The sequence below is a fragment of the Arachis ipaensis genome, chromosome B03 (assembly GCF_000816755.2).
Source record: "Arachis ipaensis cultivar K30076 chromosome B03, Araip1.1, whole genome shotgun sequence".
Classification (NCBI taxonomy): domain Eukaryota; kingdom Viridiplantae; phylum Streptophyta; class Magnoliopsida; order Fabales; family Fabaceae; genus Arachis; species Arachis ipaensis.
This window is the reverse complement of record NC_029787.2, coordinates 35,146,577-35,163,342: the sequence shown is the minus strand read 5'-3', so window position 1 is coordinate 35,163,342 and position 16,766 is coordinate 35,146,577. Positions and strand designations below refer to the sequence as shown.

Here is a 16,766-nt window from a genome sequence, read left to right as displayed (position 1 = left end):
TAATAATTTATACTTTAGATAAATTAATTCTTAAAAAATATTAATAAATTTTTTTAAAATAACAATTTATATTTAAAATAAATTAGTCTCTAAAAAAAATATTAATAAAATTTTTTAAAATAACAAATATAAAAAATTTTATTAATAATTTTTTTAGAGACTAATTTATTTAAAATATAAATTCTCAAAATTTATTTATTACTTTACTTAAATAAATAATATTACACACTCTATTGAGTTATTATATTGGAATAACCTTTTTATGAAGCATCCAACTTTACTTAGCTTCACAGTTAACTTTCAATTCTATATCCATTTTCTTTTTCTCGCCATGATGCCTAGTGCGTTGAAAAAAATTCATATATAAACTTAGGTCAACGGAAAATACTTGGTTAAGGATTCTATCATTGACCAAAAAATGACTTGATAATACCGTCAACGAGTCCATTATTAGTCATTTTGTGAGGATGATATATAGTTACTCTCGCAGTGACTTCAAGTGTTCGGATACTTTAATTAAGTTTTCTTGAATTTGTGTAACAAGTTAACAAAAAGGTCAAATCTAAAGCATGTCATTCCAACGTTTGTTTCTTCGGTAAAATTATTGGAATCTAATTAAAACGCGAACAAAAGCAAGATTCTATCAAATAGTAATTTGTTAGGGGCGTTATTCTAGAATCAAAACGGTGTAAATGACGTGAAATTAATTTGAATCCTTTAGTCACCAACAAAAAAAAAAAATTGAAACCTTTAAGTAAACATAGACCCTAGCTAATTGAAAATATTTCAGTTTTATTTTTTGTTTAATCATAATTCAATAAGATGTAAAATTAATTAAAAATGATATTATACAAGTCAACACTTATTTATTACTCATGTATTTTTATATATCTAACTCTTTAAATTTATAATAAATATAGTTTAAAGTCAACACTCATTTATTAATCATGTATCTCTATATATCTAACTCTTAAAATTAGATTTCGATTCTCTAAATTTTGAATTTTACTTTAAAGAGTAAATGTCATCTCTCATCATTTATTTTATAAGTGAGACCAAGAGTAAATATAAGAGAAAAATCATTCAATGGTAAAAAATCACACTTTACCCTCTAAAATAAAAATTCAAAATTTAAAGGATCCAAATTCTTTTAAATTTATAAGAAATATATAGTTTTTGACATGATATTAGAACAAGTCCTTATATATATAACCAACTGTTTTATGACTAACATATAGTGGGGAAAAACTAATCAAATACATACTTTCATTTTTCGTTTCCTTTTAATTAAAGGAAAAGAAATGAAAATAAAACTGTTAAATACATGGCCTAAAATTTCTACAAATTAAAATTAAAACTTCATATTGCCGTGAACTCTTGATCTCTAAATTGTAGTTATAAACATCAACCGTACCGAAGAGGGAATAATCACTTAATCATACGGCAAACTGTATCAACCGCAAATAAAATAAAGCAGTTAAAATAATGATTAAATTTCACTGTCTATTCCGGACAAACATTCTCTGAAATGGCATTTTGATGTTATCAGCACCTGATAGCAAACAAGCAAATCCCTTAAATTTCGAGCAATTAAGATTAGGAAAACTCAAAGGCATGGAAACAATCAATTGATTATAATTCCGTCACTGGTTTCCATGTTCTTATTATCCAAATAAGAACATTGCATTGATAAAATAGTACAGTGTATTAATTAAACTAATGAGGATATGATGAGGGAATGACCAGAATAAGGTAGGTAGGCATGCATTATTGCTATATAGCTAGGTATTGATATGGCTTTATCATTGCACACTGCAAAATCTTTGTCGAAGGTGCAATGTCTTTTCTCTCTATTTAGTCTCCACCGCACGCACCACACCAACCTTTCCTCCCATCTGTACAGTCCCTTTTCCTATTTTAACAGTCACAAATGATTTTACCAATAATATTTGAATATTATTATTAAGAATTTTATTGTATTACACTAATTTTTCCTTATATATAACTTAGTACCTTTTATTAGATTCAGTGTTCAGCTGTCAATTTCATATTATATTTCAATAAAAATTCATTAAGAGAGTCGCTCAAATAAAGATGTCTAATACGTTTTTTTTAAAGATATTTTTTAGTAATTAAAATTTAACATATATAATCGATTAAATCGTGTTATTTTTGTCAAAATTAGAGCAGACAAATTAATTTGACCGAAAAAAATAGTGCATTAAATCTTGAATGGTCTAAATTAATATTATTTTTTATAAAAAATGACTACAATACCTTTATTATAAAAAAATGACTAAAATACTCCTATTATATATATAAATGACAAGAAAAGTAAATAGTAAATTTTATAATTAATTATTAATTTTGGATTGCTTAAGTAAACAAACCCTAGCTGTGGTACTAGGATTTTCTTTAATTTAATCCATGCACCATGCTCATTAATTAGCGTGTTATTATTCTTGGGTTGTCCTTGTTCATTTGTCTTCTTTCGTCACAAAAACGAATGCCGACACAAAATTGAATAATCCGCGTGATGAGCAGCTTGCTCAGCTCTTAGACAATATCATAAGCATCTATCTCATTCACATTGATTTATACATACATACATACAAAGGAAAATATTGAAACGTGGAATCTTGCTATAAAACTGGACATTATATTGTGATTTTTCTTCAAAATTAGGACCTCTAATTTTTTAAAAAAATAATTACAATTACAATAGACGTAATAGCAATACTTCCGGAATAACTAGCAATTTTTCATTGGATTCCTCATTATGCCTCTTGCGATCCCTAAATGTGATTTGGTTAACAACTAATTAAATTAAATTTAATCTATAGCTAGCAATAGCATAGAAGAGAATATATATAATACTACCACAAAAGTTAATTAGAGGTAGCCCTACGATCATCTATCCCTCCCCTATCACATTAAAGGGGCGCTAGGAAAAAAAAGAAAGATAAAAGTGGAATATAAGAAAGCTAATTATCTTCTTTTAGATAAGAAACAAAAGACAAGCACACATGAAAATTGCGATATAGTGATGTTCCTTCTTATGCTTCGTTATTTCTATCGTGATATCCTATTTAAGTTCCACTAGTCACCTTCATTCTTCAACTTGCTTTTATGTTTGTATGGACATTTTTTCTCTTTTTCTTTGCTTTTAGTTTTAGGTGTGTTCGGCACCAATTTTATATATGAGCAGTACTCTTTTCCTTTGCTTTTTTATATGTTTCTTGTTACACACTAATTATTGCATGTTCTTCATGAGATACACTTGTTTCTAATAATTATGTTTATCTATATTCTTTAGAATGTACGTAGTTGAACTATTTGTGTGGGGATCGGATTTAGTGGTTGGATTATTATACATTTACACGTAAATCTCTTTATAAAATTTAAATAAAGGAAGTGTCACAGGTGTTTTTGGAGAATTAAATGGTAGTGCAAGCTAGACAAAATTGCTTTGGCATAGTTGGCCTTGCGTGCACGTATTTCAAGGTATATCCAATAATTAGTCCTATCCAAACATGGTTTTGTTTGATTACATGTGCAAATCCAAGTGTTTACATTCCCTTAGCTACCACCAAATTATAATTCCATTTTAACTCATTTTCATTGGCTAATTTATCTTTATTTAAATTCAATTCAACTATATATCCTTTAAAAGTGGTACAATATTCAGTCTTTTATTATAATAATTTATCCTTACTGTTAATTTGTTAACTGTCAATGGTTAATCAACATTTTATTTTTTAATTCTACCCTTAACTTTTATCATCATCATCTTTACTTTTCTCTTTCCATCGTTACCATCAATGTCACCCACTACTGCCCTTCACCACCATCATTATCTATCATCACCATTACTCCACCATTTCTTACGCTTCACAGCCTCCATCCACTATTAGCACAATTCACAATTTCTTATTAAACTCTATACTTTTGCCATCATCACACAGCCAGCTCCTACTAAGAATAACAACAATCACTCATAAACATAATTTAAAACAATTCAACTAGGTATCCTTTAAAAGTTGTATAATATTCAGTCTTTTATTACAATGATTTAAAAAAAAAACAATCGCATTTAAAAATTATAAATAGATTTAGTATCTTTTTAAAATTAAATACACATTCAAAATACAAACTAAATAAAACTAAAATTTAAAATTTCAATTTCAATTTTAAATTTCTGTTTCAGATTTAATATATTTAATTATTAATATATTACAATTTAAATACACATCCAAAAATCAAATTAGTTAGAATTCAAAATTTCGAATTTAAAATTCTAAAATAAATCTTAAACTATCTTAAATCACTAGTAAAATCTTCGCTTCGTAAAGATCAAGAGCTGCATCGCTTCTCCCTCCTCATCTGTGGCCGTTTTCGTCTTCTCCCGCGTTGGACACTCCTCTGCGACGATCTCCTCCTTCGGCAACGCATTCCTCCCCGCGACGCGCACTTCCCTTGCGTACACCCCTGCGCCTCCTCCATCGATGGGCTCCTCTCCGTCCCTGGTCTCCTCCCTCGCGCCACGCACAACCGCCCCCTTCTCCCGCGCCTCCCATTGTCTCTTCCCCCACGTTGCACTCCTTCTGTCTCTGGTATTTCTGCTTACAAAATTCTAAAAAAATTTGGTTGAGTTCATTCATGAAGATATGTTATCCTTTTTTTTCGCTTAATAAAAAATTCTATTTTTTTAAATTTATGTATAATATTGGAAGTATCTGTATTTTTTTAAATGTATTTGTGATTATAATTTTTTTCACTCGTATGTTTGATTTGGGAGTTGTAATGTTAACCTAATTTAGATGTGTCAATACTTAATTTTAGATGTGTTTATGTTGTTCATTATGTTCTTATGTACATATATAAGTTTTTTTTTACATGAGTTTTGGATGTGTTGATAAAATATTTAGAGTGCATTCTTATAATTTTGAATGTGTATTTGAGTTTAATTTTTTCTGTATTCAATATGTAATTTAGAACTACAATGAGAATAATTTAGATGTGTTAATACCTAATTTTGAATGTGTTTATGTTGTTTATTTAATTTTAGATGTGTTTTTGACATGAATTTTGAATGTTTTGAATAAAAAAAATAATTGAAGTGAGTTTAATTGATTTTAAAAACTTCACTGATTTTTTAAAAGTTAGTACACGAAAAGTTGTTACGAATTTTATGGTTTAGTTTGCAAAAAATTAATGTATTGCAAGTGGTTATAAATTTTACGGTAATAAATATTTAAAATAAAAGTAGTTCCTTAAAAATAAGAAATATAATTAATTAAAAAATTAAAATAATAAAATATTAAATTTAAAGGCTGAATAAAAACTGAATTTTATTGTACAAGTAGCATTTCCCTTAAATTTATTAGTAACCTAAATTATGGAAAAGGGATAAAGTTGGCAAGCAAGCAAAAGGCTAAATGTCCGTAGATTATAAACAAATCCTTCAATAATATTGTTTTCATTGGTAGAAATTTGAAAATCTCATTATTTCTGAGTGTATATAATATGTGAGCAACAACATGCGTTATGCACGGCCAGCGAAAGATATTATCATATTATTATTATTGTTCCTGCAGTGAGTAGCCAATTCTAAAATATAGCTCGTTTTAATCAACGTTCGAACTCACTTTTTTTGGAGTAGATGAGTTATTTGTCAGCTCTTTTAAGAACAGCGGTAATAATACTTACAAAGATATTCTAATGTTCAAGTTAATAAATATAAAGTAGTACGTAGAGATAATATTTAAAGTTAATCATGTACCTCTAATTTAATGAGTCAGTTATATTTATAAAATTGTTGTGTTTTGGAGTGATTATTGATATTTTCGTAACTATTTTAAGGAATTTTAGCTAATTATCCGATAACTACATTTTAGCAACTCATTTGAGTTTGTTTAGAGAGATTTGCAGAGAGATTCTTGCGCTGGTTTTAGATTAGCACGTGGTTATTTGACTTTGTTTAGATTCCGAGTTCATAAGTTTCTTTTAAACCGAGTTATAACTAACGGATTATTATTATTACTATTATTATTATTATTATTATTATTATTATTATTATTATTATTATTATTATTATTATTATCAAAATCAACTATATATTAAATTAATTACTTGTATAAAATATATATTAATTAATTTAATAATTAAAATTTTTGTTACAAATTTGTATAATATATCACTACAAAAAAAAACGCTGAGTACTGTTGAATTTACCGTTGGATTTAGTGTCGCAGAGTAGTGGCGGATTTACCGTTGGCAACAACGTTGAATTCGTAAGATTAAGTAATTACTGGAGGATTTTAGTTTCTGATGGTAAATCCGCCGGTAATTAATATTTGGAGGAAAAAATTAAATTGGATCCGACGGTAACAATAATTAGCGAAACGCTGCGTTTTAGTGACCCGTAACTGTTTACCGTCAGATTTTTTCGACGGTAAATCCGATGGTAACATGACGTAAATTCAAATCACAAACCCTCTTCCCCCTCATTTCAGATTTACCCACTCTCTCACTCACCACCGTCTGCTACCGCCACCACCGTCAGAGCTTCCTCTCCGTCGCTGTCAACCCACCGCCGACACCTCCCTTCTTCTCCTTCTTCCCCTCTTCTCCTTTCTCCTTGCACCGTTAAACCACGGTCACCCCCACCATCATCGCGCTGTCGCTGCCCACCAGCCTTCGGCAACTTCCCCAGCCTTCGGCGACCATCCTTCTGCTTCCTCTAGCTCCGGCAACGTCATAATGCCGCTACATCTTCACCTTTTCTTAATTCTCTCCTAATTCTGCATTCCAAGTTTCTTTAGACTCTTTTTCTTTCTTATTCAAATTATGTTTTGGTTAGTTTTTTCATTATTCTAATTTTAGTTAGTTAATTTAGTTAGAGTTAATCTTTTTATTTTAGTAGATTTTAGATGGTTAAGATAGGTTAGTTTTAGGATTATTAGTTTGTGTTATATTGCTGAAAGTGTTGAAAAATGACTGAATTGATGGATAATGCTATTGATTTTGTATTGAATATGTTGAATTTGAATGAATTAATGTTAAAAGACTATTTGTTTTATTAAATAATTGCTGAAATTTGGTTGAATTTGTTGTTTTGCTTAAAAAATTACTTAGCTAAATCTTTTGTTGATGTAAATCTTTTGTTCTTTTGCCAAGTATATTGAATTTATCGTTGAATTGAAAATTTAGGATGAGTCTATAGTTTCTGTGATGATGATATTGATGCTTTAATAAGCATGTGCTTATGCCTTTGGCTAGTCATGCAATAGGGTAGAATTTTCCAAGTATATTGAGTTTAGGAGGTTAATATAGGTTAGTTTTAGGATTATTAGTTTGTGTTTATATTGTTGAAAGTGTTGGAAATTGATGAAATTGATGGATAATGCTGCTGATTTTGTATTGAATATGTTGAATTTGTTGAAATTTGTTTGAATAGCATTGACTTAATGTTGAACTTACTGTTGAATAGCATTGATTTGTTGTTTTGAATTTCTGTTAATTGGTATGCTATTTCGGACATGACGACAGGTAGAGGTCTTCCGGATCATCAGGCTACTGGTCATGGTCGTAGCTGTGGTCAAGGTAGAGGGAGGGTTTCTTCCTATACCTCCGGGACTTCTGGATCCTCTCCCTCTACCCTGATCACCCCCGGTGACATCACAGGTTGCGGTTTAGCGAACCAGCCGTTCATCATGGTTCCTAACCCCAACTATGTGCCTCCGTCTATAGCAACGATGCCGCTTCCTACCATTCATTAGCCTACTCAGCAGCCTTGTTAGTTCATTGGGAGACTGATGAGGGGTTCAGGCATCGCACTACAAGAAAATAAGCCTTTTGCCACGCTTTTAAAGCGTGCCGAAAAGTGTAAAAAAGCGTGCCGATAACTTTTCACCACGCTTTTTGAGCTATCGGCATGCTTTTGAAAGGGTCAGATCTACCAGGGTGCCGGTTGCTCTATCATCACACTTTTGTCAATCTATTGGCACGCTTTATTTTTCACCACGCTTTTATCTATTGCCATGCTTAAAAGGGTAGCCATATATATTATCCCATAGCCATGCTTTAAAAGCGTGCCAAAAAGTGAACATATCGCCACGCTTTTAAAGCGTGCCCATTAGTTTGGCTTTGGCTACCCTTCAAAAACGTGCCGATAGGTGAAGATAGAGCTAAGCATCAAAGTGGTCCCTGAAGTTACACTCGTGCTTCATAGTAGTCCCTGAATTTAATAATTACCCAAATTGGTACCTGAAGTTAAACACCGAGACCCAGTGTTGTTCTTTCGGCACATTTCCTCCAGCTGGCGTGACCGGAAAGCTGATCTGGCTAACGTGTTGACACGCTGGCAACGCTAACGGCTAGCTGAGGTGGATGAACGAATTTTGTTGACTCAATTTGGTCCCTAATTCGAAGTTTAAAATCCCTAATTCCCAAATTTGAAGATCAATCTCCAGTGCCCCTTCTCTTCTCTTCTGGTCTCTTCTGTTGGTTCTCTTCAGCATCTTGATACCCATACCGCAATGGCTAGCATGAGCAACACTGCTGGGAGCTCGAACAACCCACGATCGTTTGGAAGCATCATGAGAAGAATGAATAGGAACAAGGATTCACGTTTGCCAGAATGGTGTGAATGCGGTTTGAGACCAGTGCTGCGATGGTCAACGACGGATTCTAATCTAGGGATACCGTTTGTGGGTTGCCTAAACTACAATGTAAGCAGTTGTTGTTGTTGTTGTTTGCTGTAACTCTGGATATAAATTTAGTTGATTCTTTTACCTTGGTGCAGACTGCAGGCAAGAAGTGGTGTGGGTTATTTCTGTGGATTGATAAAATTCTTAAAGAAGATGTGATGACATGTGATGGTAGAGCAAGCCCTTCAATTGACAATAAAGAATGGAAGATGAAGTTTGCTTGGAAACTTGGAAGATTAGAGTCTGAAGTTAGGGTTCTAAAAGTGGGTGGAGTTTTGGTGTTTGTATTTATGCTGCTGGTTACAGTAGCTGTTCTTGTCTTAAAGTTAGATAGGCAATTTAGCCAATTGTATCTGAGAAGAAACAAATGAGATGATCATGTTGTTGCTGTAGTTGTACCTGTCAGTTTGTTTGAAAGAAATAAAAATTAAAGTGATTGAGACTAGTGTGCTTGCATATTTTGGAAATTGGAGAAACAATGTGAACTACCAATTTATTCATCCAAAATATAGTTCTTGTCAATAAAATGGGAATTGATAGTGTTTGAAATACATCTTAATTGCATATAAGAGTACAAAATAAAACCAAAAATCTGACACAGATCTCTTCAAGAAAGTCATAATTCATATTTCATAATGTAGTGATTACATCCAAAATAAGGTATTATAAAGCCAGAACAATAGTCACCAATTATATCAGAGTTTTCAAAACATAAGTGTCATAAGTTTTCAATCTCCAACACTAGAATTGTAAGTAAGAAAGCATACACAGTAGATTACTTCACCCAAACAGACAAATAAAGACACCATACTGTCCTTAAATATAATAATCTAAGTCATTAATTCTTGGTTCTGGGTGGCTTGAATCCAGGATTAGGCACAAATCTCATTGTGATTTCTGGTAGATTGCTTGCTGTTTCAGTGCTTGCAGGCTGACTGCTTATTAGGAGAGTGCTTGCAGATGGAGCACTTGCAGATGGAGTAGATGGAGTGCTTGCGGATGGGGTGCTGGTTGGTTGGGTGGTAGCAGTGGGTATGCTTGTTGATGGACTGTTCTTCTTGGGTGTGGACAACTTTCTCTTAGGAGACAGTTCGGATGGCTGAACAGGAGGTGGTTGCACCTATGTATGAAACACCAAAAATTTAATGTGACTAAGAAAATTTAAAAGAGTAGAATATACGTGTATATATACGGGTAAGTAATATTACCAACCTGTTGCGAGTCATCAGTTTCTGACAAAATAGGCTGACTAAGATCAAGCTGAATCTCGACCTGATCTTGTGACATAGCTGGGGCATCACCACCATTTACAGCAGCAGTTGGAGCAGAATTGTTGACCTCACCTCCATTAGCATCAGCATTAGCAACAACAGCAGCCATCACAGTAGCTGATTCTTCGTCAACGGCCCTCTTACGACAGTTCCTCTTTGTGTGACTTGTTTCACCACAATAGCGACAATGTCCTTTTTTATAAACTCGTTTCATGGAAGTCTTCTGCTTCTTGTCTCTACTTGACTCCTCATTAGCATCCTTTCTTCTTTTCTTCTTAATTGGCCCTGGCTTCTTCTTGAACTTTGGTGCTTGAGGTCTATTATGTGGTAATTTCTCTCATAGTGCCTGACCAGGAATTGGATTTATATGGAAGGCATAGGTGTTGTTGTATGCTTCCATTGTCAACCAGTGATGACAGAATTCATCTAGCCTTCTAGCAGCCCTGGCCAAAGCGGCACATGCATGCACACATGGCATCCCTACACAGAACATCACAACCATACATAAACAAAATTCTAACTGCAAATCAAAAATAAAAAAAATTAAAAAATATGCATAAAAAACCATACCACTTAGTTGCCAAAAACCACAGGTGCATGATCTCTTGCCCAAGTCCACAGCCATATTTGTAGGCCACCCAAGAACTTCAAATATTTCATAATCTGCATTACCAGACCACATGGAAACCCAATTTTTTTTATTTTTTTCTTATCTTTTCCAACCTGCTTCTCTGTATTGGAGTTAGGATCCCGTCATTGTTCCTCAACTTCACCTTGTTTCTGGCTATAGATCTCATGGCATACATCCTGATCTCCTCCAATAGTGTGATAATAGGCTTGACTCTAGGTTCTTTGATCCGTGTGTTGAAAACCTCACATGCATTATTGCAGATGTTGTCCATTTTAGGTGCACTGCTGAAGAATGCGCTGCTCAATGAATTCTTTGGCCATTTGCATAGATAAGTCCAAGCATCCTTATTTACATTTTCCAATTTTTTCATCCCTTCGACGAATCCTTCTTGAGTCGTAGACCTTGCACACTCCCAAAGCAAACCTCTAAGCTGATTATCCTTTCACTGTTTGTTGAAGTTTCTCCATAAATGCCATACACAGAATCTGTGATGGACATTTGTGAACACATCCTGAACTGCATGGATAAGACCCTGCAAACTAAAAAATCTAGTAACAAAGTTTCATATCGAGCCTCAAAAAGGTCCCTAATGTTATTTTAATGAACTCAGAGTGGTCCCTAAAGTTGTGTAAGTGACATCAACTTGCCCCTTCAGTAGAGTAAACAGATACTACCCCCTATAAAGCAACCATCAACTATGCAGCATTCAATTTATATAACAATTACTAAATTGATCTAAATAGCAGTAAACATATTTATGTGTATAAACCAATAAACAACAATAGACAACAGTAAAAGGATTTACTACTGAGCAGGTATATCTAAGAATCACTACCATTATTTAAGATATCTATCAATAAACAACAACAATACCTTTTGCATGTCTGAAATAAAACACCAACCATGTTGTTTGTAATCACCCAAGTCTTGGTGCAGCAATTTCAGAAACCATCGCCAATTCTCCGTGTTTTCGATGGACACTATTGCATAAGCAATCACATAAATGTTTGCGTCTTGACTAATCACAGAGAGAATTTGACCACCATATGGTGTTTTTAGAAATGCTCTATCCAACCCTATAAGAGGTCTACAGCCAGCCTTGAACCCTCTTTTACACCCATCAAGGCAAATGTACATCCTATCAAAAGTTGGATTTTCATCAGGATTGGGATGAGGTCTAACACCAATACTAACAGTGGATCCAGGATTAGTTTTCAGTAATGTCAACCCGTAATCCCTAACTATACCATACTGGGCAGCAGCATCCCCTAGAGCCCTTGTCAGTGAAAACTTGTTGAGATCCAAGTCGCACTTGCTCTTAAAGTACTGTGCAGCTTCATAATGTTTAAGGTTGGGATATTTTCTTAATTTCCTAACCAGTTTGCAACCCAGCCACTTCCTATTAGCTAGCCTGTTCTTAGTCTCTCTAGGAAAAGTGTGATCATCCATAAATGTCTTGATCTGCCAGTAATTACCCTCACTGTCCCTGGAAGCATATACAAGCCAGCTACAGTCCTCTCCCTTACATACAGCCCTCATCCTTAAATTGTCATTCTTCTTCCACCAGATCTGCCTTCCCTCCTAGATACAGTACTCACGAACAGCCTCCTTGAATTCTATCTTCAAATTAAATTTCATTCCAACCTCTAGTTTAAGCTCACCAAACCTTCCTCCTTTCCTAAACACCGAAAACACCTCATCTGAATCAACCTCCTCTAACTCATTCTCAGAGTTCAGTGGAGTCTTCATTTCCTCAGAGTGCCAAGACTCTCCACCATCAGATTCATCATAAGCTCCATCTTGAGCATCATAATATGCTGCAATTTCACCAACCTTAGGAATTGGGCCAAAAAAGAATTCATCATCTTCAGACCCCGAGTCTGCACATACAAGACCATCATCCTCAAGCATAACTGAACTCTTTTCATTAACTTCTTTCTTATCTGTTGTAGTCCTTTTTTTAACATCACTCTTCTTTTCAATTGATCTCTTCACAACCACTTCTTTTTTCTCACTAGAGACATCATCACCAGTAGGCTTATACGGTTTGTCCTTTACACTGTCATAACTGTCATGGCTGTCTGAAGATTCTTCCTCACTAGACAAGCTCACAAACACAGTTTCGGAATTCTTTCCCTTAATAGATGCTCTTCCAAAAGTTCCAGTTGTAGCTGATCTTGTTAAAGGCCTCCTTGCATGTGATGCTGCACTTTTTACTTTTTGAGGGCCTTTCTTTGGTATATCAGACCTCCTTGATTTTTGTGATGATGATCTTGTTAGAGGTTTTGAAGTGGGCTGGGTCATTGACTTTGGTGGTGGGTTGGGCTTGGTAGTAGGAGCAGCAGTGGACTGGCCCATTCTTTTTAGTGGTGGGTTGGGCTTAATACTAGTAGCAACTGTGGATTTGGCCATTGTTTTTGGTGGTGGGGTGGACTTAACAGTGGGAGCAGCAGTAGTGGGTGCTGCCATTTTTTGGGTGGTGATTTGGTGGACCTAACAGAAGTTGTAGTAATGTGAGTCTTATGCTTTAGTCCTGAAATACCTTTACTAGTAGGCATAGTTGTGGGGATTATTGTTAGAGTAGGAATGGTGGTGCGTATTGGTTCTGAAGTTGGAATTTGTGGTGATGTGGTAGAAATTGTATTGGCTGTGACATTGATAGTAGGGTATGAATGTGGAATAGGGTCTGGTAGCACTATTAACTCCTTGTATTTGGATGATGCTAGTTCTGTGTTCTCATAAAACACAGGTTCAGAGACTCCATGTTCATAATACACATGGACAATTTCCTTGTTCATCTGAGCAAGGTAACACATCTCCATGAGCTCTTTGTCATGTGTCAAAGCTCTAAGACCACTTTACAATGGCCTATTAGGCACTAGCCACCAACTGTGAGTCACGTTGTCATATCCAAGTGTCTTATAGTAGTCTCGGATAAAAATACATCCATTGTGTCGACATCAATTCTCGGCAACTCAGAAATCTGTCCACCACTGTAATTCACACTTCCATCACCAGCTGTGACAAATGACCCTCCATGGTGAAATATGATGGTAATATTAGGATCTCCCATCTGCAATTTAAAAATAAAATTTCATGATCAACCTTATCATCTTCAACCATATTAACAAGTTGGAAACCACATTAACTGTAAATGCAGCAAACCATAACAGATAAGAAACAGCTTTTCACCATGACAAACAACCCTTATCCAGTCAACACTTTCATTAGCCTAACCACTCAGAAAACTAGTTGCGATCAAACCCTAGCTAAATATTGCGAAACATAAACATACATACCTACATATTACACTCCAAAAAATTGTTTCTAACTACTGAAGACATTAAACTAACAACTTTAACAAAAAAACAGAGCATTCCTTATATCACATTATATTTTTTCTTTTTTCCATTACCTCTTTCAGAGAAACCAGCCTTCGATACAGTCTTCGTTTGAGGCAGATAACGAAATTCGATCCTCCAGAGTAGTCGTGTTCCAACGAAATCGCAGCAGTTACAGTAATCACACCACCGCCATTAATGAGTACAGGGGAGGAGAAAAGACTCTGTTTGTGTTGTATTTTGAGAGGGGAGACAATGCGGTATGTTAACGTTTGATGGGGGATTCTTCAAAACAAACTTTGGAGTGAAGCGACATTGTTTTAGGGCATTTACGCGCCACCAACAACAAAACGTCGTTTTAGCGTTGCCCGCGTGTCAGCACGTTAGCCAGATCAGCTTTCTGATTACGCCACCTGGAGGGAATGTGCCGGAAGGACGACACTAAGTCCCGGAGTGTAACTTCAGGTACCAATTTGGGTAATTATTAAATTTAGGGACTACTTGATTGCAAGGATTTATACTGGTTCGGAATTCCACAAAATATTTCCGTTGTTAGCATAGTCCAAACCAATAGTCAATCCTCAAATCAAACTAAATTTGGTTGTCACAAATAACTAACCCCAAATAAGAATTAACCGAAGTATTTGAACTCCGGGTCGTCTCACAAGGAATTGCAATGAAGTGCTCAATTATTGGCTATAAAGGAACAAAGGAGGGTTTGGTTGATAGAAGGGGCAATAAAATAAATGACAAGAAAAGTAAAGAGAGCAATTAATAAAGAGAGATATTTATGGCAAGGTTTGAGATCATAGGCTTTCTATCCTAGTCATTAATCATAACAATACTTAACAAGAATTTATCTTATTTTGTCATCCCCAATGTTGGAAGAAGGTGTGAGTTATCTTCCATTAGAGAAAGTCAAACAAGACTCGTTAATCTCAAATAAAAAATCCTAATCAACTCACTAATTGAATTAGCAAGAGATTAGAGTCATTGAAAATGATATTAACTAACAACTCTAGATCACCAACCTAGATTGGGTATTAATGACAAAAGATTGCCCAATCTTTCCAAGCCAAGAATGCTCAAAATCTACTCTAAAGTCCAACCAAGCATTTTGTCAAATACTTGGAAGGCATAAAAGGAAAGCATAGTAAAAATGCAAGAAAAATAAATCTACCAACTACCAATTGCAAGGAAAGTAAATCAACAACTCAAATCATCAATAAAAGAACATCAAACATTAAATTTTATTAAATGTAAACAAAATCCAACATGAGTATTCATAAACATAAAAGAGACATAAAAGTAAAATTGACAAGAGAGCTAAGAAGAATAGAGTAGTAGAAACAAGAAATTGTAAAGGAAACAAGATGAATTCAAGAAATCATGCCTAGATCTAAGATGGAACTACCCTAGGAACCCTAATTCTAGAGAGAAGAGGGAGCTTCTCTCTCTAGAAACTAAACTACATGATGCCAAAACTCCAAACAATTGCTCCCCCCTTTGCCCAAGCTTGAATTATACATAAAATAGCATTAGAAATGAGTTGGATTGGGCCCAAAATGCTCTACAAATCGCTGGCCACGATTTTACTTTAGTGAATCACGCTGCTCCATTGGCGTGCACGCGTACAGTGCGCGTGCGTGTCCCTAGACGCGAAGTAACTATGGCCAATTTTATATCATTTCGAAGCCCCGGATGTTAGCTTTTCAATGCAATTGAAACTGCCTCATTTGGACCTCCGTAGCTCAAGTTATGGTCGATTGAGTACGAAGAGGTCAGACTTGACAGCTTTGCGGTTCCTTCATTTCTTCATGGGTTCTCCCACTTTGCATGCTTTTCTCCTCACTTCTTCCATCCAATACTTGCCTTATGAACCTGAAATCACTCAACAAACATATCAAGGCATCGAATGGAACTAAGGTGAGTTAAAATCACCAATTTAAGGACCTAAAAAGCATGTTTTCACATTTAAGCACAAATCAAGGGAGAATTGCAAAACTATGCTATTTCATTGAATAAATATGAGAAAAGGTGATAAAATCCCCCAAATTAAGTACAAGATAAACCACAAAATTGGGATTTATCAAATCTCCCCACACTTAAACCAAGCATGTCCTCATGCTAAGAATAAAGAAGGACAAGAAAAGGGGTATGAACATTTATTCAATGCAAATAAACTACATGCACCTATCTATATGAATGCAACTAAATGCAAAATGATTCTACCTACTTGGTCAAAAGCAAATCAATTTCCAAGAACACATATGCACATGTAGGGCTAAGTAGTATGATGACTCATGAATCCTACCAATTCAAATATCAAAATGAAGTATTTTCTTTTTTCTCTTTTTCTTTATTTTTCCCCCTGTTTTTAAGGGGTTTCATTTCAAGTTATTTTTAGTTACGTATACCTTACACTTAATTTTTCTTACGTACTCATACGCTTTTTCACCCTTAGTACCCATCGATCCAACACATACTCTTAACATATCCAACAATATGTACAAACCACTCTCGAATCTGATTAGTTTCTATGTTTAAAGTTCGAGTGAACTGGTATACGTAGGAATGGAAATGGGATCGGGGTAATGTTGGATACTTGTTTAAGAGTACTACTTACATACGTACGTAACTTATTAACAACTAACAATCTACTTTTTGTTTAGTACCTTTCGTACTAATCTTCTATTAATTCACTAACTGGGATATGTGAACTCGCTAATCTCGCCTATGTGAAGGCCACTCCCAAACTACGAGTTAAGGAACAAGGGCCGAAAGTACTCGAAAAGAAGAACGTTCAGATGAA

At 34.5% G+C, this 16,766-nt stretch overlaps 1 protein-coding gene across 1 annotated transcript; it reads right to left on the bottom strand.

Annotated features, from left to right (window-relative positions):
* Nucleotides 9,550-10,196, bottom strand: LOC107632938 (putative protein TPRXL). Its single transcript, XM_016336582.1, has 2 exons — nucleotides 9,924-10,196; nucleotides 9,550-9,831 (listed from the first exon to the last, which is right to left on the bottom strand). The coding sequence occupies exons 1-2, from the start codon at nucleotides 10,194-10,196 to the stop codon at nucleotides 9,550-9,552; spliced, it is 555 nt and encodes a 184-aa protein (XP_016192068.1).

What these genes read in the sequence shown, in the direction of transcription:
- LOC107632938 (XM_016336582.1), bottom strand. Translation starts at nt 10,196, where the DNA reads ATGAAACGAGTTTATAAAAAAGGACATTGTCGCTATTGTGGTGAAACA. An exon ending in AAACTGATGACTCGCAACAG is followed by an intron (nt 9,832 to 9,923) that starts GTTGGTAATATT and finishes TTTCATACATAG; the next exon opens with GTGCAACCACCTCCTGTTCA.